Source organism: Cajanus cajan, chromosome 2, assembly GCF_000230855.2.
Source record: "Cajanus cajan strain Asha chromosome 2, NIPB_CcT2T_4, whole genome shotgun sequence".
Lineage (NCBI taxonomy): Eukaryota > Viridiplantae > Streptophyta > Magnoliopsida > Fabales > Fabaceae > Cajanus > Cajanus cajan.
This window is the reverse complement of record NC_138518.1, coordinates 60,829,718-60,855,252: the sequence shown is the minus strand read 5'-3', so window position 1 is coordinate 60,855,252 and position 25,535 is coordinate 60,829,718. Positions and strand designations below refer to the sequence as shown.

At 27.9% G+C, this 25,535-nt stretch overlaps 1 protein-coding gene and 1 long non-coding RNA gene across 2 annotated transcripts; one reads left to right on the top strand and one right to left on the bottom strand.

The window, feature by feature from the left end:
• Positions 1 to 1,771: 1,771 nt before the first annotated feature.
• On the bottom strand, positions 1,772 to 5,395 carry LOC145954433 (uncharacterized). The gene is made up of 2 exons (XR_014431635.1): positions 5,264 to 5,395; positions 1,772 to 2,385 (listed from the first exon to the last, which is right to left on the bottom strand). It is a non-coding gene; the product is annotated as an uncharacterized LOC145954433 (long non-coding RNA).
• On the top strand, positions 1,945 to 7,449 carry LOC109813129 (Sec14p-like phosphatidylinositol transfer family protein). The gene is made up of 12 exons (XM_020377258.3): positions 1,945 to 2,004; positions 2,117 to 2,199; positions 2,301 to 2,332; positions 2,834 to 2,917; positions 3,045 to 3,098; positions 4,304 to 4,378; positions 4,601 to 4,654; positions 5,196 to 5,255; positions 5,334 to 5,429; positions 5,516 to 5,617; positions 5,744 to 5,824; positions 6,777 to 7,449. The coding sequence occupies exons 2-12, from the start codon at positions 2,145 to 2,147 to the stop codon at positions 7,095 to 7,097; spliced, it is 1,014 nt and encodes a 337-aa protein (XP_020232847.1). The 5' UTR covers positions 1,945 to 2,004; positions 2,117 to 2,144; the 3' UTR covers positions 7,098 to 7,449.
• Positions 7,450 to 25,535: the final 18,086 nt, after the last annotated feature.

Genomic DNA, 25,535 nt, shown 5'->3' with positions numbered 1-25,535 from the left:
TTAACTCAATGTGATAGTTTCCCGTGTATATTATATACGTTATTTTTTATTAGATGATAATATAACTTTTTTTATAATATTCTTGTATGAACTATTTACAATTTGATACCAAACTATATTCCAAAGAATGATACATAAATCTATGCACAAGAATATATCATATTTGCTAAAAGTTTAGTAGTCACAATCCATTACAAACTATAATCATGAATTATTAGTACAATATTTTCTTATGAGAAAACTTAACTATAATTTTTTTTAGTATAGTTGGAGATATTCTTTCATTAGAATTTAAAATTTATTTTAATAATATACGTAAATTTATATTAATAAAACTTGTATCAAATATAAATACATATTATTGAGATAAATATCTGATTCTAAATTAAGAATAACACAATCACACTTTAGAAATTGTATTTATTTATTTTCTTCATTTTTTTATACTTTAACTAATTATAATTTGTATTATCCACACTCCAAAGCCGAGTTCCCAGCTCGGCATCACAATATAAGACGATCTCGGGCACGCGTCGCGTGACGTCAGATCGGCATTTAAATAGATCATAACCAATCTCAGGAGATCTCGCTCCAAATGAGATCCGTTATCTAATCATATCATATCTTATCTTAGGCCCAAGGCCCAACGCAACCCTAACTCACATTAAGGTACGTGCATTGTTTATACGAGACTCATATTCACACAAACCCTAACTTTAGCATCGGAGTCTCTTTTGCAGGTATCACCCCCATCTTGGAACACCAACGTACCAGCGAAGGAGGCTCACCAATCTTACTCGGCAGATCATCTTTATAGTAGATTTCCGGTAAGAACATAATTTATAATTTAAATAAATTTTTAATTATAAAAAAAGTCTAACACATATTATTCATAATAATTAATAATTAAATAATAATGTAAAACTTTTTTCATTGTCAATACATAAATATTAAATTTTTTGCAATCATTTATATAATTTTTTTTATTTATTTCTTACATTTCATATTTCTTTATCCTTCTCCGTTAATTGTAAAATTTTTCTTTTTTATTTTACTAAGAGTAATAATATATGTATATATTTATAAGGTTTAAATATGTTTTTAATCCCTCAAATTCAGGATAAATCTGTTTTTGATCCCTCAAATTTAAAATTATTATTTTTAGTCCCTGTAATTTCAAAAAATATTATTTTAGTCCTTATATTCAAATTTTGTTAATAAATTTATAAACATTATTGCATAAAATCTACTTATTGATATTTCTATTAATGAAAATAACACATTAAATTTGATTAATATTGTATAATTGTCTTAATTAGTCACTTTCAAATATGTTATTGCTGACCTAAGGAACTAAAACAAGATTTTTAAAAATTACAATGACTAAAAATAACAGTTTTAAATTTGAGGAACTAAAAATAAATTTTTCTTAAATTTGAGAGACTAAAAACATATTTAAGCCTATTTATAATTTATTTTGTATCCGTATCAATTTTGTCTTTATCTTTACTTATCATTTTGTTTATATATTATAGAAAGTTATTATTAATAATTAAAATAAATAAATATAAAAATGATGTTAAAAAATTATTCATAGAAACGTTACTTTTTTACAAATAACATTTGTCGATACATATTGTTGCCATGTTTCCCAATTGATCACTGTAGTCTCATATGAGGGGAGAAGTTATTACTTATTAGAACTGAAAAATATTTTCTTTTTTAGCAACAATTTCGAAAATATTCCTTATGTTTTGGTCATCGGTCATCATTTGATTTTAACAGTTATGTTACTTTTTTCTTTGTTCTGTTGACTCTCCTACATAACATAGGAAGCTGCAACAACAACATAGTACAAAATCACCTCCAAGTCCATGCTTTTGTGCTTGCACATACAGTCACAGGAGAGGAGGTGGACAAAACAAAGCTACGATTTTTAGGGGGTTTACCACCCTCGCCTTCTGCCTAACCAAACCCACCTTTTCTGTCTTGAAGCTATTATTGGTAAATCAGTTTAAATTTTTGTGGGGTAGTAGTAATTGTACACCCTTAAAAGGATCTGGGGTTTGCATATTTCATCTGCAAATCTCTCAGCTCTGAATTTTGTTTTTTTCAGTCCTGAGAGCTGAGTGAGCAAAAAGAAGATGGGTGGGGGGAATCAAGAGGCAATCAAGCAGTTGCAGTCCCTGATGGAAAATGGTGTGCATCATTTGTTTCAAACTCAGGTTGCATTCTTCTGTTCTTCTGTGATCTCTTCTCATCACTCACAAAGGTTCCTTTTTTTGTGTCTCTTGTTGCAGTGGACGATGAGCAGCTGAAGAACACATTCCAGGTTTGGCTTTTGATTTACTTTGTTGTGCTTGATCTTGGGTGTTGGGAAGATACCTGGAAAAAAAAATAATGAATAGAAGTTGGGATTGGTGATCTGCAACCTGATTTGGTAAAGAAAAATCGTTTTTTTAGATTGAGAAAAAAAAAAAAGATAAATATTTTTCATGGCCAAAAACTAAATTCTGCTGGCAAATTGATCTAGATCACTGGTAGGTTGCGGTTGTTAAGAATTTTTCTGTGGATAGCTAATGCCTTACTGTAAAGGGTGTTTGAAGGATTGGTCTTTTGACTCTTTTCATGTTTGAGGAGCAGTCTTCAAGAGAATCATATTGATTGTAGTGATTGTGCAACCAATATAAAGGGTCTTTTAATGTTTTCTCACCTTAATATTTTGTTCAATCTCTACATTTCTTAATGCTATTTGCCTATCATGGTTGTGATTTTGTGCTATAACTAGTGAGAGTTGATAATTTTTCCTGAAAGCTTTTTCTTTATCTTTCAGAATATGCACCAGGGTTATCCAACTGAAACGTTAATACGGTTTCTCAAAGCAAGGGATTGGAATGTTGCCAAAGCCCATAAAATGGTTAGTTAGATCTATTATGTTTGGTAGAAAAAATTTATTGGAAATTTCCCCATGTTTATTGCTCTTAGCATTACCCTTCAGTCTTGATCTTTGCTCTTTGGATCTCTGACAATTTAAACTGTTACAGTTAATTGATTGTTTGAAGTGGAGAGTGGAAAATGAGATTGACAAAGTTTTAGTGGTGAGTCCCTTGATTCTGCAATTATTTCCTGAATTTCTGTTTATTTTCATGAGCCTTCTTTGCTAAATTATGTTATTCTGCCACCTCATGTTTCTCAAAGATCTTGCATTTAAGATTTATGGAAATCCAAATGTCTGACAAAACCCTCATTTTGCATTTACGTTGGGTTTGATCATTTGAAGTTAATTGTAAGATAAATAATGGGGGAGTTACAATATTTAGATGACCAATACAGATAAAGAGCTCAATTTGAAGATATTTATAATGAGAAATTGTCGAAGATATCTGATGCTTTTGGAATATTTTTAAGTGTGTTTGTTTATTTTGTGGGTCATGCTAACTAGTGCTAATAAAGGATAATAAGTAATGAAAAGTATGGCATCTTATGCATTGGAAGCTTAAAAATATTAACCTTCCATTTAATATTTTGACTCTATTTGGATATAAGTTAAAAACATTTTTTGAGAACTTTTCTACTGGAAATAAAGCTTTTTAAGTAAAGAAAGTCTAAAAATCGCTTCTAAATCTATATCCAAACAAACTCTTTCTATTTTTGAGTCCTTGACAAGTGCCTTAAGAGCAATCAATAGCATTTTCAATTTATTTTGAAGATACGTGTAAACTACACGCATCAATTTATTTTAGCAGAAAGAAAAAGACCAAACTTTCAAAGTCATCACACTCTTCCTTCCTCGAAACTTCAGTCTCTTATATATGTTTGAAAAGTCTGTTATGGATAGAGAAAGAGCCATAAGTTGGTTTTAAGAGCAAATTTGTTTGATCAAGTGTGTACATAATATAGCCTTATTGGTGCTGATTACTGAACATTGTAAACTTCTAAATCCATTTTAAACCGTTTCTATTTTGGATAAATAACTTGAACTGACGACTGCCACCTCAGCTATTTTTTAAATGGATTGATTTTAATCCTATCGATATAAAAATTATTAATACAAAATGTTTATACTTTGGACAAACCGATGCATGTTGGTGTCAATACTATAGAAACCATATCATTGCCGCCATGAGAGTTTAGGTAAAACCACTCTATGGACAAGATTCACATGGTCTGAAGAATTATTGAACATTCTTATTTATTCTTATGCATGCGTGTTCATCATACTTTTATCATTACGTAAATTTATATTTCTCAAGCAGATGATAATGGTGCTGCATTGTTTCACTTTATCTTTTTTGTACGACAGAAGCCTATCCCTGCAGATTTGTACAGAGCTATACGGGATTCTCAACTCATGGGAATGTCTGGTTACTCAAAGGAGGTAATTAATTCTTAGTTATATCTTATAAGAGCTTTTAATCTCTTATATGAATTTAAGTTTTGTATTCATCCGACTTCATAATTCTTCCTTTCCCTGCCTTGACCCTACATTGATGATGTTATTTTATGTTATGGTGTATATTTTTGAACAATCTGAAACACTTCTATAGTTCTATCTATTAGTGATTTCTAATTTCTTTCATTTTTGGCTGAAATTTTCCAGGGTCTACCAGTCGTTGCTGTTGGTGTTGGGCTCAGTACATATGATAAAGCATCTGTAAGAATCATATAACATCTATATTTGTATGACCTATAGGGTTTGTTTGGGTAAACTTCTTCAGAAACGTTTATAGGAGAGAAAATTAGGAAGAAAAAAATTTAATAATCTTAAAGCTAACTTGTAGAAGCTCTCTTCTATTAGTTTCTTCAATTTTTATTATTTTTTAACTCATGTATAAGCTGGTTTTAGCTTATGAAGAAGTTTATTTCGATTTTTTTTCCTATTTTCTTCTCCCAGAAGTTTTTCTAGAGAAGTTTATCCGAACAGACACTTACAATACAATATGTAAACTGTAGCAATTCAATGACAATCGCATACTAGACTAGAGTTCCTTTTATTCTTCCTGGGAGCTTTTTATTTTCTTAGAAACTTTTAACACCTATCAAGGTTTCTTCATCAAACATTAATAATTGCACTACTCAACATGAATGCTTCAGTGTTCAATACTTTCTTGGTGTCTGCCTATATTCTTTAATTTAGCATCTAAACTCCTTTGAATTATCAATTTGATATTAAGTTGCCCGTTCCTTTTGTTCAGGACAAATACTATATACAATCACACATCCAAATGAATGAATATAGAGATCGAGTGGTCTTGGTGAGTACCTTAGACTGTTGAATTCAATCTTAGAAATTCTCTGAAGCCCTGCTTGCTAATTTGAAAGTTTTATTTTAGCCAAAAGCTACAAAAAAGCATGGACGATACATCGGCACCTGTTTGAAAGTCTTGGATATGACTGGTTTAAAATTTTCAGCACTGAACCAATTGAGGGTATGCCAGTAATTTGAAATTGTTTGTTTTCCCTTTTCCCATTTTCTTCATAGTTGACACAATTTCTGATTAATCACCTTCTGCAGTTGTTGACAGCTATATCTACAATAGATGACTTGAACTACCCAGAAAAGACAGACACATACTATATTGTTAATGCACCATATATATTCTCAGCATGTTGGAAGGTTTGTGTGCATGTCTTAATGTTTGAAGAGTTTGGACTGCTTAATTTTCATCCTTATTTTCTTAAATATCATTCAAAATCCAAAGATTAAGAGCTGATATCTTTATACTTAAATATAAATTGGAAGGTTGTAAAGCCTCTTTTACAAGAAAGAACAAGGAGGAAAATCCAGGTGCTGCAAGGTTGTGGGAAGGAAGAATTATTGAAGGTAAAGATTAACATCATCTTGAAGTATCTACCGATATGTATGAGTTTGCCTGTTAGTGTTGGTTGTGTTGACTAATTAAAGTAATATTAATGAAAATAAGTGCAACAGGTATATATATTGCTTCAGATCTAGGTCTAATTAATCTATCACTCATCATTTTAGTGGTGGTATTACATTGGCCCGGATAAAACCATCATCATGCTTGTGGATTTTATTTACTAGTTTCCAATTCAATTCTGTCAAACTACTATTCTAATGAAGTTATCAGAGCATGTTTGGGAAAACTTTTTTTTCCCAAATTTCAGCTGTTTTTTTCTTCTTCTAGAAAGTAACTTTTTACAAAATAAGCTGGATGTTTAAGACAACATCTGAAATTTGTAAAAACTTTTTTTTCCTCTGAAAAATAAGTTGTTTTCAAGCATTAGAAAATTTGAAGCTTCAGTTATAAAAACTTTTCTTCTCTTAAAGCTGATGTATTATATAAAGGTGGGTTTTCTTGTTGTATACAAATAAAATTAAATATCTTAAAAGTGCTTTTCAGAAAATTTATTTTGATTATAATTGATTATATATATAATTAATTATTAAAATAATCTAACTTTTACAGCTGTCTCAAATACGCTCTTAGTAGTTTGATAGGATTAGGCTGGTGTCCTACCTTTGCATTACGGAGGATTTGGTGTATCAAATATTTCATATTGCTTCATCCTAATTATAATTAGAGAAATGCTAGCATCACTTTTTCTAATACTCTATTATTGATTGAAAATCACAAATTTTAGTGGGTTCTACTACTAAATAAGGAGTAAAGCTCATTTAATGAGATGTAAGACCCATAAAATTTGCAATTTTCAATAAATTTAAACCAATAATAAAAAGAGTATTAGAAAAAGAGTGTTTGAGAGAGTGAACAAGACTTTTGACGTACTTAAGTTGTTTAAAACTTGTGTAGGTAATGGATTATGCATCCCTCCCACACTTCTGCAGAAAAGAAGATTCCAAGTCATCCAAACACAATGCATCTGGAAACACTGAGAATTGTTTCTCCTTCAATCATGTCTTCCATCAACAACTCTACAATCACATCAAGCAGCAAGCTATCATTATGGAGTCAATCTCACCAATCAGACAAGGGTCCTTCTATGTAGACATACCAGAGCCAGACCCTGATGATGCCAAAATAGCCAAAACCATAGAAACCGAGTTGCACAAATTGGAGAATCATAATGGCTTTAACAACTCATTGAATGGTGTTGCAGTTAATGGCCATTGAAAGCTAAGCTAGTACACTGGTTTTTTGGCCTCTCCTGAGCCACTTTTATTTGTGGTCCCTTTTGGATAAGGAGGGCTATACTTGTTCTTTATGAGGTTACACCCGGTTATTAGATTTAATATTGTAATGTTTGCATCATCTCGATGCAAAATTCTTCAGACAGACCTTAATCTAATTTCTATGCCCACCTTGGGATAATGAGCATATGATATTTGTTCAATGTAGAAAAGATGCCAGCCATCATGCTACAATTTCCATGACTGTCTCGTTACATTGTTACTTACATTTTTTTTTTTTTTGTAATTTAGGAAATATCTACTAATTTTATTAATGATTATTTTTTTTTCAATTACATTTATTTATTTATTTTCTTTAAGGGATTCAAATTGGAGACTTAAAAAAATTGAGTTTAATACTACTCAAACTAATTGTTTGTTGGTTTTGATCATTATTTGCACTCTACAGTTTTACACATAGGTATAAGGGGATATCTTCAAAACCATTATATTTTTTTTAGGAACATTATGAATTATTACTGGAAGAGCCGGAGAGTTCAAGGGAATAATCACTGTATGATGTTATAACTAAGAGTTTAATGGGTATGTAGGGTGAAAAATGGTACATTATCACCTAATTAGAAACTAATTAGAAACTAGTCACTGTTTGTATTTTTAGGTATGTATAAAAATAATTTGTAGCATAATGTTGAATATTTTTCCCCCTTATATTAAGTCTTCTGTAACATTTTATATTTCTATTTATAGTCAAAAGTTAAGTTGAAAGGAAAGGTAATTGGTGTGAATTCAATAAAAAAACATAATGATACGAGAAATTTGTAATTATTATATAATTTGAGGCACAAAGGTGAAGATGACTTGTATCAATATTCATGCATAATCAAACATCAGAGCTACATGGACACATTTTTCCTAATCATAGATAGCAACCACAATCTCTTGTTACAGGAAGTAACTAAGTGTTTAGACCACATTTGCATAAATATTATGTTTGTTATTATGAATATTTAATGAAAATATGTGTGTAATTTTTTTATTATTATTAAGGAATATTCTCTGTCAAGTATGAGGATAATCTCTTTTAAGACTTTGACAGACAAACACTACATTGGTGAGTATCTGCTCCTATTTTGAATTTTTTTAAGTTCGTAAGAATTGGACTACTTGGTTAAGCGATATTCACACCAACCCAACTTGGTATTGGTATATATGCAGTGACGGATTCAGAAAATTTATTAAGTGGGACAATAAAATATTTTGTATAATTTTTATTAAAAAAATTTAATAATTTTTGAAAAATATATTTTTATGATAAAAAAAATTAAAACACCTTATTTTAATAAATTAAATTATAATTTGTTTTTTTTAATCTGAGATTATGTTTAAGTATCACTTTATAATTTTTTGTGACTTATTTAATATCAGAGGAATAAAATGGTAAAAATAATAGGATAAAAATAATAAAATTATTAATTTATTTTCTTTAAATATTTTCTAAATTTCTACACTCATTTAAAACAGGAACATTTTATGAGTGCAATGTCTACTTTTTTTTTATAAGAGTAAATATTTTTATTTGAATATGTTTAAGTTAAAAAATTATGTGACAATTACTCTCTTACCAACATAATATACATATACATGACTAAAGGGTTAAAAATAAAATAATTGAAAAAAACCTATATTAGTAAACTAAATTATGACACATTTAATGAGTAAAGAAGTATCAAGTAATAAATCTTTTAGTAAAAAAAATACAGTATATTATAATAATAAAAAATAAGAAAGGATTGATAACCTTACTCCACTAAATAATTCAAATTCTACATTAAGTATTCATTTGATCAATTAAAAGTCTTTAATGTATAGATCAAATTTATAAAATTTTTAAAAAAATTAAAAATTATTTGATACTCCATTTCATTAATTTAAATTGATGGATAATTATAAAAAATATTTTATATGTTATGTTGAATCTATCTAATGAAACACCATATGATTTTCAATTTTTTAAAAAATTTGTAAACTTAATCTATACATTAAAAACTTTTAATTTAACACTTAAATTTTTTAAAATTTGATTTAGAACATTAGTTATTGAATAGAGTAGATCTATCAATACTTATTTTTAGAGTAAGTAAATTTTTTCCTCATAAAAAATTAAGATAATTTTATCATAAAATGAAAGTAATTAAATAATAAAAAATATTAATATATTTTATTATATTAAATATAATAAGGTAATTAAAATATATTTAATAATATATATCTTATAAAAATAATTAACATTTTATATAAAAAAGAAAATGAAGAAAATTTTAGTGGGGGCAACTACCCCCCACTACTACGATCGTAAATCCGTCATTGTATATATGTGTAGTTATTTCTCTAATGATAATTTGCATAAATATTCAAACATTTTAAAATATGAATTTTTTTGAATGTATTTTCAAAATGTCAATAATAAGGGTATTTTTATATATAAAACAAATCTTAAAAAGAAACTTTTTAAATTAATAATATTTTTTGATAAAAAAATAAAAATATTTTAGGAATGAATCTTAAAAAGAATTATTATATTTGTATATCTTTTAGAGATAGGTCTTTTAAAGTTTTAAAGTGAATTTTTAAGAATGAAAAAAGTAACTTTTAAGCTATAGAATTTTGAAAAAATTATATAAATATATGATATATGCTATATGTGGAGTTAGTTATTTAGATTTACATGTCAAAAACTTCACATTATGAATAAAAATTATATTATTAAAAATTATTGTAGTTGAAGAATAGTTAGAGGATGGTTTTTTCAAATAAGCCAATTTATTTGAGATCTACAATTATGTTATAAAAAAAATTATTAAATAAAAATAAATTATGTTATTGATAATCATATTATCTTTACAATAATAGAAGTTAACAATGAATAATTGTGTATTGATAATGATAAATATCATGAAATTAAATTCTAAAAGACACATGATTAACATACACTTTTTAAGATTGTTATATTAAAAATACTATCACAATATATATCCTCCACTTTATTTTACAATAATTCAAAAATAATTCTTCACACTTTCTTTGATTATCAATAAATTTATGAAATTTGATTTGTTGATATTTCAAGTGATGTGGAGCTACAACTAGGTCATGAACATGATCAGTTCTCAAAGAGCCAAACATTATGAAATGTGTATTTATTTTAAAGTTTTTACATATTTCAATGCACGTTGAACTCAACTCATGAATTTTTAAATTTTAAACTCAACCCACATTTAAAAATTCTAAATGCCAAAACAAACACATGCGAAGTAATTTATAGCCAATGTTGGTGGCAAGTGCAACATAATCATAACATTTGGAGCTGAAGAGAATAATATGATGGCCATGATCTTTGCTGTTTTGACAACAACAAATAACCAGCATGATGTAGACATTTCAAAGGAAAAAGTAGCAAATCCTTTCAAAATTGTTCTCATAAAATCACTAGTGTATCTTGTGAGTGAATCTAAGCCTATAGTAGCAACTTACTTTATTTGAGCATAAGATTAGGATGGATTTTATTATATTTTTCACTAACTTAGCAAGAAAGCTTGGAAAATGGCACGTTTTAATTAATTTCCTCTATCAGATTACTCCCAGTAGGATGGGTAGGCATTTTAGAGCAACTCTAATCAGAATTGCTTCCATTCTTGCTTGTAAGTAAGCAATGTAGCTTACTAGAAATTTTCATTGGAGTTGACTGATGATGTGACATGAAAGTTGGAAAAAAAATTTCTTTTGTTGGTTGTTGAAGCAATGTTTCTTTTTCTGTAAAATTGTTTTGTGAAAATAGTCTATTGGATCAATATTGCTCATGAGAACTTTTATTGGACCAAAAAGTGTAGTATGAGTTGTCAAAAAATATAAGTGTTTATAAACAACTTTTATTAGAGAAAAAATTGTAAAAATGTAATGTGAGTTGCTTTTAAGAGCATCTACAATGGGAGTTTCTTATAAGCAACTCTCATTTACTTTAAATGGGTCTCACTATGTCACATCACTCATAAGTAGCTCATATTATATTTTTACAATTTTTGTTCCAATGAAAATTATTTATAAGTACCTCCACTTTTTGACAATTGATACTTCATTTTTTGATAAATGTAAAAAAATTTAATTATTATAGATAATATATAAATATGAATAAAAAAAATTAAAAAAATCACACAATTATTATAATGCGTTAAGAAATATTAAATATTAAAAAAAATTACATAATAAAAAGAAATGTGATAATAAAAGGAAATTATATAATAAATATGTACTAAATAAATATCACAGACCCTGTAGCATATACTTTTCCCTTCAAAAGTGTGTACATGGCTTGTGTCCAGACTTAATCTAGAAGAAAGGAGATATTAAATTATTTTTTTATTCTTAAACAATTGTGTCTTATATAATGAATAGTGCTTAAATTTTAAGCACTTAGACTATTACGTCAGCATACTCTAATGCAGTTTTCTTATAAACTACGAAAGTTTAAACTTAAGAACCAACTAAGAATCTCACGTTAAAAATGCTCTAAGTGATGTGATACAATGTGATCCATTTAAAATAGATAAAAAGTACTTATAAGCAATTCCCGTATTATAGATACTCTTACATGCATTAATAAGTTAGTAACCTTTATTTTACATTTGGATCCTTCCATTTTGTCATGGGTCACCATTCTAAGTAGTATTTCAAATATGATAACCTTTCTTGTTTAAATTTTTAACATGAATTCATTAAGGTGATGTATTCTATTAAATTTAAGATGCAGAAATTTAAGAGGATTACTTGGTTATGGTTTTTACAAATGCTATTCATATTTGCAAATTGCAATGGTAGCTTGTCCACTTTCGAAACATTGAAAGTAAATTGAAAAAATGGAATTAATTGTCGATAGATACGTTTGTACACATTTAGAGCATTGATTGGTGGAGTTGGTAAGGGTAAGGTTCTCAATAAATTGATTCTGAACATTACTGGCAACATAATTGCATAATTTGCATCCCTTTGAGCTGTGTTTGGTACCACTTACAGTTTCCAATTGCAGCATTTATTTGTGCATTAACACGTGCTTAAAATGCTTTTAATGTGACTGGTGTACCACTTCATTTCTGTACGAACAAACGCGTTATTTTGGTTGAACCCAACCCAATCTGCTGAAAAAAGGTTGAGTGAGATTGAACCTTTTTTAATTAACCTGATCATGGATTGGATTACATTGAATTGACTTGTTAACTTAATAAAAAAAATTATAATTATTTTATTTTATTTGTTTAAATTTTTTCAAATTTTATAATTAAATATAATTAAAAAAAATAAAAATTGTAAAACTAATAATAAATTAAAAGATTCAAATATTTGATGAGACATGTACTTAGGGGGGTCTATTAGATTAGGATTTTAAAGGACTTTTTTAGTTAAAAAAAATCTTGGAGATTTTAAAAGACTTTGCAAGATTTTCATGACTTTTAAGATTTTGCAGGATTCTACAAGACTTAAAATCAGGATTTTAATGGATTCTGCAAGATTTTTAAATTAGAATTTTAATGGATTTTGTGAGATCTTGTGGATTTTATAGTATTTTAGTTATATATTATATGATAATTTTTTAACGATATTTATAAATGTAAATTATTCTAATAAATATTTTAACAATAAACCCTAAACCCTAAAAAATTAGATACTGCAATGTCTTATGATAATTTTCTTTTTTTTTAAATATAAAAAAATCCCAATTTCACAATATAAAAATAAAAAAAATTCATAGTAAAAAAATAAAATAATTGTTGAGTCATGCAAGAAGGAGGGATAAGAGTAACTAACTCAAGGAAAGGAGAGAGATCGCAGTTTTTATGCTGAGAGGGTTCTTCCCTCAACTAAGATCCATTTTCATCTCATTCTACTCACAGAAACCCTAACTCAAATTCATCTTATATATATATATATGTATATATATATATATATATATATATATATATATATATTGTAGAGATCATGATATCAATTTCATCTTTTACCTTTCCCTTTTCTTGAGGTGTGTTATAAAAAAAATTATCACTTAAAAGTTAAAATTTCAAGCATTTTTTGTGTTATATAAAGGAACAAATTCAACTAAATAGAATAAAATAGAACAAGTTAATTAAAGAGAAGAGAACAAACAGAAAAATAGAGCAAGTCAATGACACTATCATTAACATATCGGAGTTTCACAAAATAGGTGAATAAAATGAGAATAGTACTACAATATTTATATATGAGCAATGAACAATAGTACAGTATTATTAGTAGAGAAAAAAATGGAGAAAACAGGAGCATAGAAAAAAAAGATGAAAAACTCACTTGAAAATTCATGAAGTACTTGAAAAGTCACTTCAAACAATCCTTCAAAATCTGATGGAGGGATAAGAGTAACTAACTCAAGGAAAGGAGAGAGATCGCAATTTTTATGCTGAGAGGGTTCTTCCCTCAACTAAGATCCATTTTCATCTCATTCTACTCACAGAAACCCTAACTCAAATTCATCTTATATATATATATATATATATATATATATATATATATATATATATTGTAGAGATCATGATATCAATTTCATCTTTTACCTTTCCCTTTTCTTGAGGTGTGTTATAAAAAAAATTATCACTTAAAAGTTAAAATTTCAAGCATTTTTTGTGTTATATAAAGGAACAAATTCAACTAAATAGAATAAAATAGAACAAGTCAATTAAAGAGAACAAACAGAAAAATATAGCAAGTCAATGACACTATCATTTACATATCGGAGTTTCACAAAATAGGTGAATAGAATGAGAATAGTACTACAATATTTATATATGAGCAATGAACAATAATACAGTATTATTAGCAGAGAAAAAAATGGAGAAGACAGGAGCATAGAAAAAAAAGATGAAAAACTCACTTGAAAATTCTTGAAGCACTTGAAAAGTCACTTCAAACAATCATTCAAAATCTGATGGGTTTGGAAGAGATTGTTTTATGGATTTGGTATTTATAGATAACACTAGAAAGTCCTTCAAAATTCCTCTAACACAACAATCCTTTAAAATTCTTATATTTTGAATACCAATGAATTATTTTTAAGTTGTAAAAAGTTTCAAATGAATATCAATATATTTTAATGGACTCTTAAAAAAATCTTGAAAATCCAAATTGAATACTATTGGATTGTTTTTAAGTGACATAAAATTCTGATTGAATATCAATGGACGTTTTTACTCAAAAAAACGTCTTTTAAAATCCTACGAAATCATAAATCAATACACCCCGCTTAATATGTTCATCAACGACAATAAATAAATTCATCAATAACAATATATTTTAATGGACTCTTAAAAAAATCTTGAAAATCCAAATTGAATACTATTGGATTGTTTTTAAGTGACATAAAATTCTGATTGAATATCAATGGACGTTTTTACTCAAGAAAACGTCTTTTAAAATCCTACGAAATCATAAACCAATACACCCCGCTTAATATGTTCATCAACGACAATAAATAAATTCATCAATAACAATATATTTTAATGGACTCTTAAAAAAATCTTGAAAATCCAAATTGAATACTATTGGATTGTTTTTAAGTGACATAAAATTCTGATTGAATATCAATGGACGTTTTTACTCAAAAAAACGTCTTTTAAATCCTACGAAATCATAAACCAATACACCCCGCTTAATATGTTCATCAACGACAATAAATAAATTCATCAATAACAATAAAATAGACATATAGTATAATTACAAATAAATTTTAATAAATAAAATACATAAATCAATAACAATAAATAAAAGTCAAGGAAAAATATGGAGGTATTTGTTTCATGAATTACAAGTGCATTCCAAGAATCATATTATTAGGAATATTTTAACTAGAATGTTATTCTTGAGTATATTTAGAAAATATGTTTAATTGCATCCTAATATTTCTTGAAATATAAAAAAAATTAAAAGAAAAATTACAAGGGTGTTAAAACATAATTTCTTACATTCCCACAGAAATTTAATTTTTCCTGCCCTCATCATGGGAATAAAAATGTAGAGAACATAATAGGATAACTTTCTTGGGAATCAATGATACCCGAGAATAATTTTTCAATACTTGTAACATGCAAACACAAGAATATTACATGCATTTATACTTACATTCTTGATAATGAACCTATAATCTATGAAACAAACGCTTCTTCCAAATTAATTGAAAGAGTTAATTTGACACATGTCAACTCAACCCATCATATAACATGTTAGATTAGAATATTGTGCAGGTTGAATTATTTAAATTAAAAGGTTGAAAAGTGAAACTCAACCCAAGCTATTTAATTGAATGAATTATGTAATTCATGAAACCATTTTGACACACGTTAATGTGTAAAAACTTGAATTTAATTGGATGAGTTATGTAATTCATCATATTATAGATTGAAACCATTTTGACACACCAGTAATACTCGTAGAGAATTAAATCGTGGGGTTAGTATAACCATAAACCATGACCAGAAAATGAAAAATGAGTATGGTGTACAGGGGTTAAGATTAGTGGATAGCATTTAATATTTTAATATATATATATATATATATATATATATATATATATATATATATATAGATATATGAATGTATGATGTAACAAAGAAAAAGTATAAAATTTATAAATGATGTAACAACAAACAATAATGCTCTATGTTATGAATGGAAATAGCTAGTAGGATATTTCACAGTCACAATGTCTTAATATAGCAAGACTTATTCAAAAAGCAAGACATCATTTGTGGCCTGAGAGAGTTACGCCTTTTGATAGGAACTTATGAGGAACATTCAGTTTTAGACGGTTGGTGGATATATTTGTTGTATATTTACCCCCAAACTGATCTACTTTTATGATAAGGTACGTATGGTTGGTTATCCAGTGATGCCAAATTGATGCACACTTTGTCCTCATATACTTTTGATTCAAAATTGTGGACATGCATGAATAAGATATGCTGCGATCCTGAAACATAAATGTATCATTATTCTTATTGGTTGTTTTTAGAAATGTTTTGTAAATTAAGTAGTTTTTATGAACTCATTAGATTGCTATCATAATTTGAATTTAAAACTCCAAATAAATTAAATTTTGTTTTGATATATGTTGCAATAGTCAAACATGTTAATTTGATTTTTAAAACTATCATAATTAATAAATATTTTTTTTATCGAATAATTATAAAATCACTTCAAATTTTTACTATTATTGTAATGGCCATACAATTCATCACACTTTCAACTGAAGATCATCATCTAAATGGAAGTGAAATCATGTATAAAGTAAAATGTATGGGAAGTACACAACATATACAATTTAGTGCACAAACAATATACATCAAATAACATACAACTACAAACATTCTCTATTCCAAAATATGACTCCATAACAAGAATTACATAAAGCAGTCGTCATCTTGCAAGCAACCACCTAATCCTGCCCTGCTCGCATACTAAGTTTAGTCATCATAGTCTCAACCACAAGGAAAAAAAAGGGTAAACTTACACAAAAAAAAATAACATACAACAACATATGAAAAAACAACAAAAGCAATGATCAACAATAGTACAAATGATCAACAAAAGCAATGATCAAACAAAATATTAACATCTAATGCATCGTCATGCATGTCAACTAATGGAGATCTCCTACAATTGAAGTTGAGTAGTTTAAGTGACTTATCTCTACTGAATCACAATGTTAGACCTATCTTAATCAGGTTAAATATAGAACAGTGTTAGGCCTCGTAAGAGAGCCAGGTATAGACAACTTAGTTTGATTTCTCAAGCTTTGTCATTTAAACAAGAAAATATAGTACTATGTCAAGGTAGAACAGTTTGAGTATGAATCTACCACGACATTAGCTAGCTTAACTAAGCCACTTATGGAATTAGCCCACTAACTACCCTTCAAATACCACAATCCTTCGATACTAGGTTAGGAATTTTAACCCTCGACTTCACACTTTACTCGATTAGTCATTCAACTATGATATGGTTCAACTACTTTTATGCCAAAACCACATAGACCCTAGAGGGAAGAAACTTTTAAAATAACTTAATTCACCTCTATCATCTATGTATCTCAACTTAGACATGTATTTCAACCACATGTCCACAACTTGATTGCTCTATACATCATGCAACTTTACAACTTTTCACTTTCATCAAATTAATCAACAATATACAACTCAACATCAATATTATTCATTATTAATTATTATCATTTAACATCATCTAAATATAAATAATTCATTATATATATAACAACTTAGGACATCATATATATATATATATATATATATATATATATATATATATATTACCATATATTATAAGGGAGTTAACACATAATTTTCAACATGTAATCATCAATTAGAAAACAACAACTTCCACATAACACAATGTAATTGGAGTTTCATTAATCCAATCAAACTCATATTTATCTCGTATGAAAGATAAAAAGATTATATACAACTCTGTTGAAGATCTCAGGTTCTAATTTCATCATCTACCATGTTGAAAATTGTAAAAATTGCAATAGTTTTCCTAAATGCTGACAACTTGACCTTTACTCACTAAAAAGGTCATAAATGGAGTTATAGACCTCCTTTTTAGGTTATTTTAAAGTCATTGAAAAGATAACATTTAAGGCTATAACTTTCATGAAGACCTCAAAACCAAATTTGGTCACTTACCTTATCCACTACAAGGCTCAATTCAGCACTTCAATGATGGATTTCTGCGAGTCCAGTTTCTCCCCATGGTTGCAACACTCAACTGTGGCTGCAGTACTAGATCTCTACCAATTCGATTTTTCCCCATGGTTGCAACGCTCAACTGCGGTTGTAGTTTTGGGTGCAATTTTTTTTTGTTGCATTTTCATGGTTCTTCCTTGATTTCTCACTTGCTCCTAATAATTTTTCTCCTTAAACATCTACAACTCATTTTCACTACTATATTCATACATACAACTCAAAAATTTCATAAAACACCACATGCATCCATCAAAGCATACCCATTTTTGCCCAACTCATTCAAGAATACCCACAACCCCAAATAACATGCAATTTACTTAACTCAAACAACTCAATCACGAATCACATCTTTGATGGTGTCCAACCACATGCAACTCAAAATGTAGCAATGCTTTGAGTTTTAGCTTCCTTTACCTCTTTGGGGAGTCAGAATCTACCAAGAGGATAAGAGAAGAAGCTACGCTTGCTCCATATGGTTCCAAAGTTGAGTCTTGCCACTGCTCTAGCCAACTAAAGAAAGGAAGGAAAGGGAAAAGAAGATTTTCAGTCCATAAGGAAAAGAAAGAAAAAGAAAGGGGAACTTGGCTCTCACTCTCAAAACATATTTATATGTCTCTCTTACAAAAATAAAGTGTTATAATCTCCCCAACAAGAAAGTTTTTGTCCCTGAAAATTAGCTTACTTAGGAAGAGAAACGGGTATTGATCTCTCATCTTGTCTTCTTGCTCCCATGTAGCCTTACTAGTGGCCACATCCCACACAACTTTGACAAGCTTGATGGTTTTGCCCCTTAACTACATCTCCTTATGATCCACAACATCTATTTGTTGCTTCTCATAAGTCAGATTCTCCTTCACTTGAACTACATCGTTCTCCACCACATGACTTTGGTCATGAACATACTTCCTTAATTGTGATACATGGAACACATCGTGTAGGTTCACTAAAGGTGGCAAAGCCAACTGATATGCCACTAGGCCTATATGACAAAGGATCTGATAAGGTCTAACAAACCTCGTCGTCAACTTTTTAGACCTCATCACTCTGTGGGTGCTACCTTCAGGGAACACATGTTCCCCTTTTTTAAATTCCAAGGAGCTTCCACTTGCTCCGTACAATTTCGAAGTCGGGCTGCAACACAACAACTTAGAATTTTCTATTGCTTTGGCCAACTAAAAAACGAAAGGAGAAGGAGAAGAAGATTCTCAACCTAAAAGGAAAAGAAAGAAAAAAGAAAGAGGAGCTTGATTCTCACTCTCAAAACATCTTTGTGTGTCTCTCTTACAAAAATAGTGTTATAATTCTCCCTTATCTTCATTACAATACACAAGTTAGAAAAAAGTGATAATCATTTTTATAAAATATTAATTATATATATATATATATATATATATATATATATTCATCTTTTGATATTGCATAATATCTTCATCTCTTTCAAAAAAAAATAATAAATAAAAAGATAAAAATTAATATATCAATTTTATTTTATAAATTTAAAATTTTAATTAATATAACTACTTATATTTATGTACTTTGATTAAAAATGTCTTATACTAATAAGTTAAGTATGTTTTTTTTATTCTTTTCTTGGTTTTTGACTAGGTCAGTTATCTGAAATATTTAAATCGAATACTTAATCAGTTCATTATTTTTTAAGGATAATTGACCAATTTGATCAGTTTAACTATAGCCTTCAAAACATTATATATATAAATTTTATTTCCTAACTTGAAGAGAGAAACTCTCTTCACGCTCCCAATAATAGAGATCGTCAACACTTTTCTTTCATTAAAAGATGCATTTGTCACAAATTTCTATGTAATTAGTAAAATAATATATATAGATTATGTCAAATTATCTCCTTTTATCTTCATTTATATACTTGATTTTTTTTAATGTTTAATTAGTTAAATTTAAATGCATTAAGAGTTAGGGAAGACAAATATACCCGTACCCGCGGGTAATACCCGAACCCGTCCCGACTTTGACGGGGAATACCCGGTTTGACCGGGTACGGGTAAAATCCAATATATTAAATCGGGTACGGGTATGGGTACGGGTATGTACTTACCCGTCCCGTAGCCGTACCCGTACCGTCCCCGTTTCCATTTTTAATTTAATACTCACTTTTAATTTAATTATATTAAAAAAAATTAATATTTTTTATGTGTGATTATTTATTATAATATGAGATAGAAAAATAACTTAATTATAATTATAATATAATAAAAAAATAATTTAAAAATATTATTTTTTTTACAAAAAATAAAAATAAAAAAATTGACAGGTACGGGTACGGATACAGGTATACCCGATACCCGACGGGGACAAGGATGAGGATGAAAATCACATACCCGGCGGGTACGGGGACGGGGACGGGGATGGATTTGACTCGCGGGGACGGGGACGGGTATCATAAAACCCGTACCCGCCCCGCCCCGTTGCCATCCCTATTAAGAGTCATTGAAAATTATTCTAAAATTATTAAAATTAATTTTCTGACTTCTCACTTCATTAGGATAATTTTGATATTAAACAAAGAAAATAGAAATTATGAAAATTATAGTTTATTTTTAAAAAGGATAACTTCTTCCTCTCTTGATGGCTTGTTTTTCATAGGCCTGTGCAAAAATTTCCGGCCGATCCGAAACCGGCCAAACGGATGATCAGATTGGGTGAGGCGGATTGATTCTTAGGTATATCGGATTTTTTTTGAAGCAAATTTCGGGTTCAAACGGTTTTGAACGGTCGGATTCGGTGTTGGAATTTTCTCATCCGATGTACCCGAATCCGACCGTTTATCTTCTTCTTCTTCACCTTCGTCTTCACCGTTTATTTTCTCCATTTTTACTTCGTCTTCTTTCTTCTTCTTCTTCGTTCCGTCTTCTTTCTTCTTCTTTTTCACTCCATCTTCTTTCTTCTGCTTCTTTCTTCTTCTTCTTCACACTGTCTTCTTTATTCTTCTTCTTCACTTCGTCTTCTTTCTTCTGCTTCTTTCTTCTTCTTCCATGGCTACCGCTGCTGAGAAACTTCCTGTTCTGGTTGATGAAGGTGGTGATGCGGAGATCTGAAACTCCGTGATTTCCCCCAAATGAAGCAGCGACAGAGACCGGCAAAGAATGGCGACGGATGGCGACGAGGAAGCTTCTCAAACCGATAAATCCATCCGATGAACCCGTAACGCGCACGGATTGAACCCGCCAAAATCTGAGTTCTTCGTCGGTCGGAAATGGCCCCTGATTTTTCTTAATCGGTTTCGGATGATTTTAGGAATTTTGGTCCGAAACCGACCGTGGCCGACCGATGCTCAGGCCTAGTTTTTCACATGAGAAATGGGAAAAATATTTATTAAATTTTTTTGAATTGTATTATAACTCCTTGTACATTTTCTATACTTTCTCGCAAAAGTTACAAAATATAATAATAAGAAGAAATATGTTATCTAATATTAAAGTGTAATTTTCTTATATGATGAATTTTATGAAATTATATATAATTATAAAATTTTTAGCATTTATATTAGAGTAATTAAGGTTAGAAAAATATAATTTTTTATTAAAATATATATATATATATATATATATATATATATTTTTTTTTTTTTTTTTTTTACTTTGTAATCGTTATATGCATTTGCCCGTAAATGATGTGAGTAAAATTCTTTTAATAACAATTGCATAAAAGTAAATTTGATATCCTTGTGCGTATAAGGATTTCAATAGCAATTAAATTTTAACATATATGCATTTGTTTTAGATTCACCTCGCCCAAAGCGAGTAAAAATCTTCTTTTTTTTTTAAGTGTAAATTATATTTTTATTTCTTCTATTTATTTTAAGATTTAATTTAATTTCATTATTTTTAAAAGGTTTAATTTGATCTATTAATTTTTAAAATAGTTTAATATTGTCCTTCTATCTAAATTAATACTAGCAACATTAATGAAATTAGGTGATAGGGTAACATTGAATATTTTTTTGAAAGTTAAAAAATTAAATTGAACATTTTAAAAATAGTGAAATCAAATTGAACATTTTAAAAATAGTAGGATCAAATTGAACATTTTAAATTATTCAATTTGGTCATCTAATTTTTAAATCATGCTCAATATTGTCCTTTTATTGGATTTCATTAACACCATTAATGTCAATTTGGATAGAAAGATGGCACTGAACTTTTTTTAAAAATTAAATGACCAAATTAAATTATTTAAAAATAATGAGACCAAATTGAATCATAAAAATAATAGAGGAAATAAAAATATAATTTAATTTTTTTTATGTCCTCGAGTATGCATAAGACTTTCAACATGAAGCAATATCAACATATAAAACTTGCAACCCCCATTATTCAATCATTTTAATTTAATTAAGGATGATGAGATATAATTCCAAGGTATGGTGTGCACTTATAGTTTAATGTTAAATCTTCATGTCATCACATGAGCCAAGTAACAGAATGTTATGTTATTTAATCTAATATTGACTCATAATTATGAAATGACTTTTAATGAACAGAATCTAATGCTATTGATGTCTATGATTATTAGACTTAAAATGTATTTAGAGTTATTGAAAATTATTTTAAAGTTTTTAAAATTAGCATAATTTAATTTGGCATTAAAGAGAAAGAAAAGAGACGTTGTGGAAGTTAGAGAGTTAGTTTTAAAAAGGATAACATCTTTCTCTTTTGTTGGCTTCTTGTTGTTTTTTCAGATAAGTTGTCAAGAACTAATTAAACGGATTTCAATACCATTGTAAAGACCAAGAAAAAAAAACAAGCATCATTAAATTAAAACTTAAATATGTTCAACACCATAATCTAAAAATCTATCATATATCATCCTCATTCCTCAACATTATAAACTCAACAAAATATCACAAGTGTTACATTTAATACCACAAAATTCTAATATGTAATTTGTGCTCAACTTTCACGAATAACACTCACAATGAGATAAAAAAAAAACGTGTTTTATTTTTATCTTTTAATACGCAATGAATGAGTCGGTTTCAAAATAAAAAATAGAATGAATATATCACTTATCTCTTCTTTATCATTTACTAGGTCACCTTATTTGATAATAATAATAATAATAATAATAATAATAATAATAATAATAATAATAATAATAATAATAATATATTAAATTAATCGAATAGATTTTCAATTTTTAAATCTGAAATATTAAATTAGATTGGATTGGCGACCAATCCCCTACCCTATTACAGTACTAAATTATATGTTTAACTTTAAATCTAATAATAGAAAAAGCAATGTTGTTAACATCATATCTGTAATGGACTTAGCAAGAGTCCTAAGTTGGAGGATTATTAGTGGGTGATTGAATTGTTTGCCTATAAATTAACGTAAATATTATGGTTTCATTTGGTCTAAAATATAAATATAAATATGGGTTGGGTGGTATGTTAAGCGTATAGTTAGTGCGTGTTAGAACGTTGTGCAGTGTCTGTAAAAAGTGTGGCTGAAAAAGTCAGCACAGTGTCTTCAGAATACGGTTTAATGACTAACATCTAGTTTCACTACAACAAAAATTATTTTTAACGATAATTGTTTAATGATAATAATTAAATTGTCGCTATTTAATTATATAATAAAAATATTAATGGTTAATATATAATAACCACTAAAAATGTATTTATATTACACTAAAGTTTATTATTAAGGATAATTATTTATTAAAAAAAACTAGTCTCACATCGATTAGAGATAAAATAATTAAATAGTATATAAGTGAGTAATAACTATCACCTTATAAATTAATTTATAGGATTGAGTTAGACTCTTAATTCACTATAATAAATTAGTATAAAATCACCCACTATTACCAAGTTCAATAGTGCTATAAAACAATTAGAGAGCAACTTTCACCTAATAAATCTCACATCTCTTAGAGATAAGATAATTAAAAAATAAATTAAAATATATATAAATAGAAGACAACCTTCATCTTACAAATCTCACATCGACTAGAGATAAAAAAAAGAGTATATAAGTTATGAATTTAGAAAAGAAAATTATAGGAATAAAAGTCACTAAATGGATGGAAAGGAGACAATTGAAAAAATAACGTTTAATAGCCTTTAAAATGGCTACTAAAATTGTCACTAAAAAAAATAAGTTTTCCCGACAATTTAGTAGGTCTTTACCAACATTTTATATAAATGTCGATAATAGTATTAGCGACACTGGATACACCAGCCATTATTTAAATGCTGGTAAAAAAAATAATGACCATTTATATGGTCGCTAAAGAATAAATTAATTGCCACAAAAATCTAATTTTGGTGTAGTGTTTCATGCCAATTCAGTTTCAGTAACCAGCCAGTCCCATTTTTACCACTTTATCAAAAGATTAAAATGTTATTAGTATAGTGTAGAAAGATTAAAAATAGATCTCAATTATGATATTATCTTAGAAATGAGTTTAAAATCAAATTATAACTTTCATAAAATTGACTTATAATTTATAAGAATGGACTAAAATTTTTAATTTAAGAGTTTTAAAATGATTTATAGTTGTAAATAAAAGCTGTTACTAAAAGTTCAAAATTTATAGATAAATGTATAATAAATTGGACCTACCAACATTTTTCCAAACAACTTAAGAATCATATAATGACAATTGATAACTTGTCATTATAAGTTTTACCAATAGATAAAATTTTACATATAATCATATTTAACTTCTACTTACAACCTCTTTTTCTAGGTAGAAGCCATTAATGAACATTAGTAGGAAGAATAAACCTCTCCTATCCCTTAATCTCTATTGGGGACTTATTCTTACATATCTAAAATTACACATCATTTAGGAATCAAGGTTAATAGTAGTTTATAAACATTTATACCTTAACCTATTAAGATATTTTTTTGAGAATAAAATTGTGATTACTAAGAGTGATAAGAATTAATCTTTTCTTTGGAGTAAAGAGAGATGTATGACGGAAAGAAATAGGATATTAAAAGAGAGAATGAATCAAAATGTGTAGATTTTAAGGATGAAATAAAGAAGTATAAAAGAGAAAATGTGTAGATTTTTAGAGAGAAATAGGATAAAAGTATTTGAAGAAAAAAAGTGGATAAAGATATAATTTTTAGCAACTCCCACAATTTTTATAAAATTTATTCAAAATCTTTTCATTTATGAAGAGATTTTTTTTTAATCATGGATTCTACTCATTTTTTTCTTCTCTTTTCCAATTTCTCTCATCTTCTAAACAACAAAAAAAAAAATTCTCTTGCACCTCTTTCTCTTATATTTCTTCTGATCTTAGTTATAATTAAGTAACAAATTATTTTTTTCTTTGACCCTTATTATAAGCAATGATCAACAATTTTTAAAATTACTAAAGATAATTTTATTTATATCCTTAATTTATTGTTAACTTTATTTTTTTTAATATTTTTTTACTCACTTATACATTTACTAATTTCTTATATAGTATGTGTTTAGTAAAAGATATCTTTAAAATAAAATTTAAATTTATAATATAATTAATTAAAATTAATTAATTTAATTATTTTTGTTATCTCTATGATTAATTTGTTATAGGCTAGTCA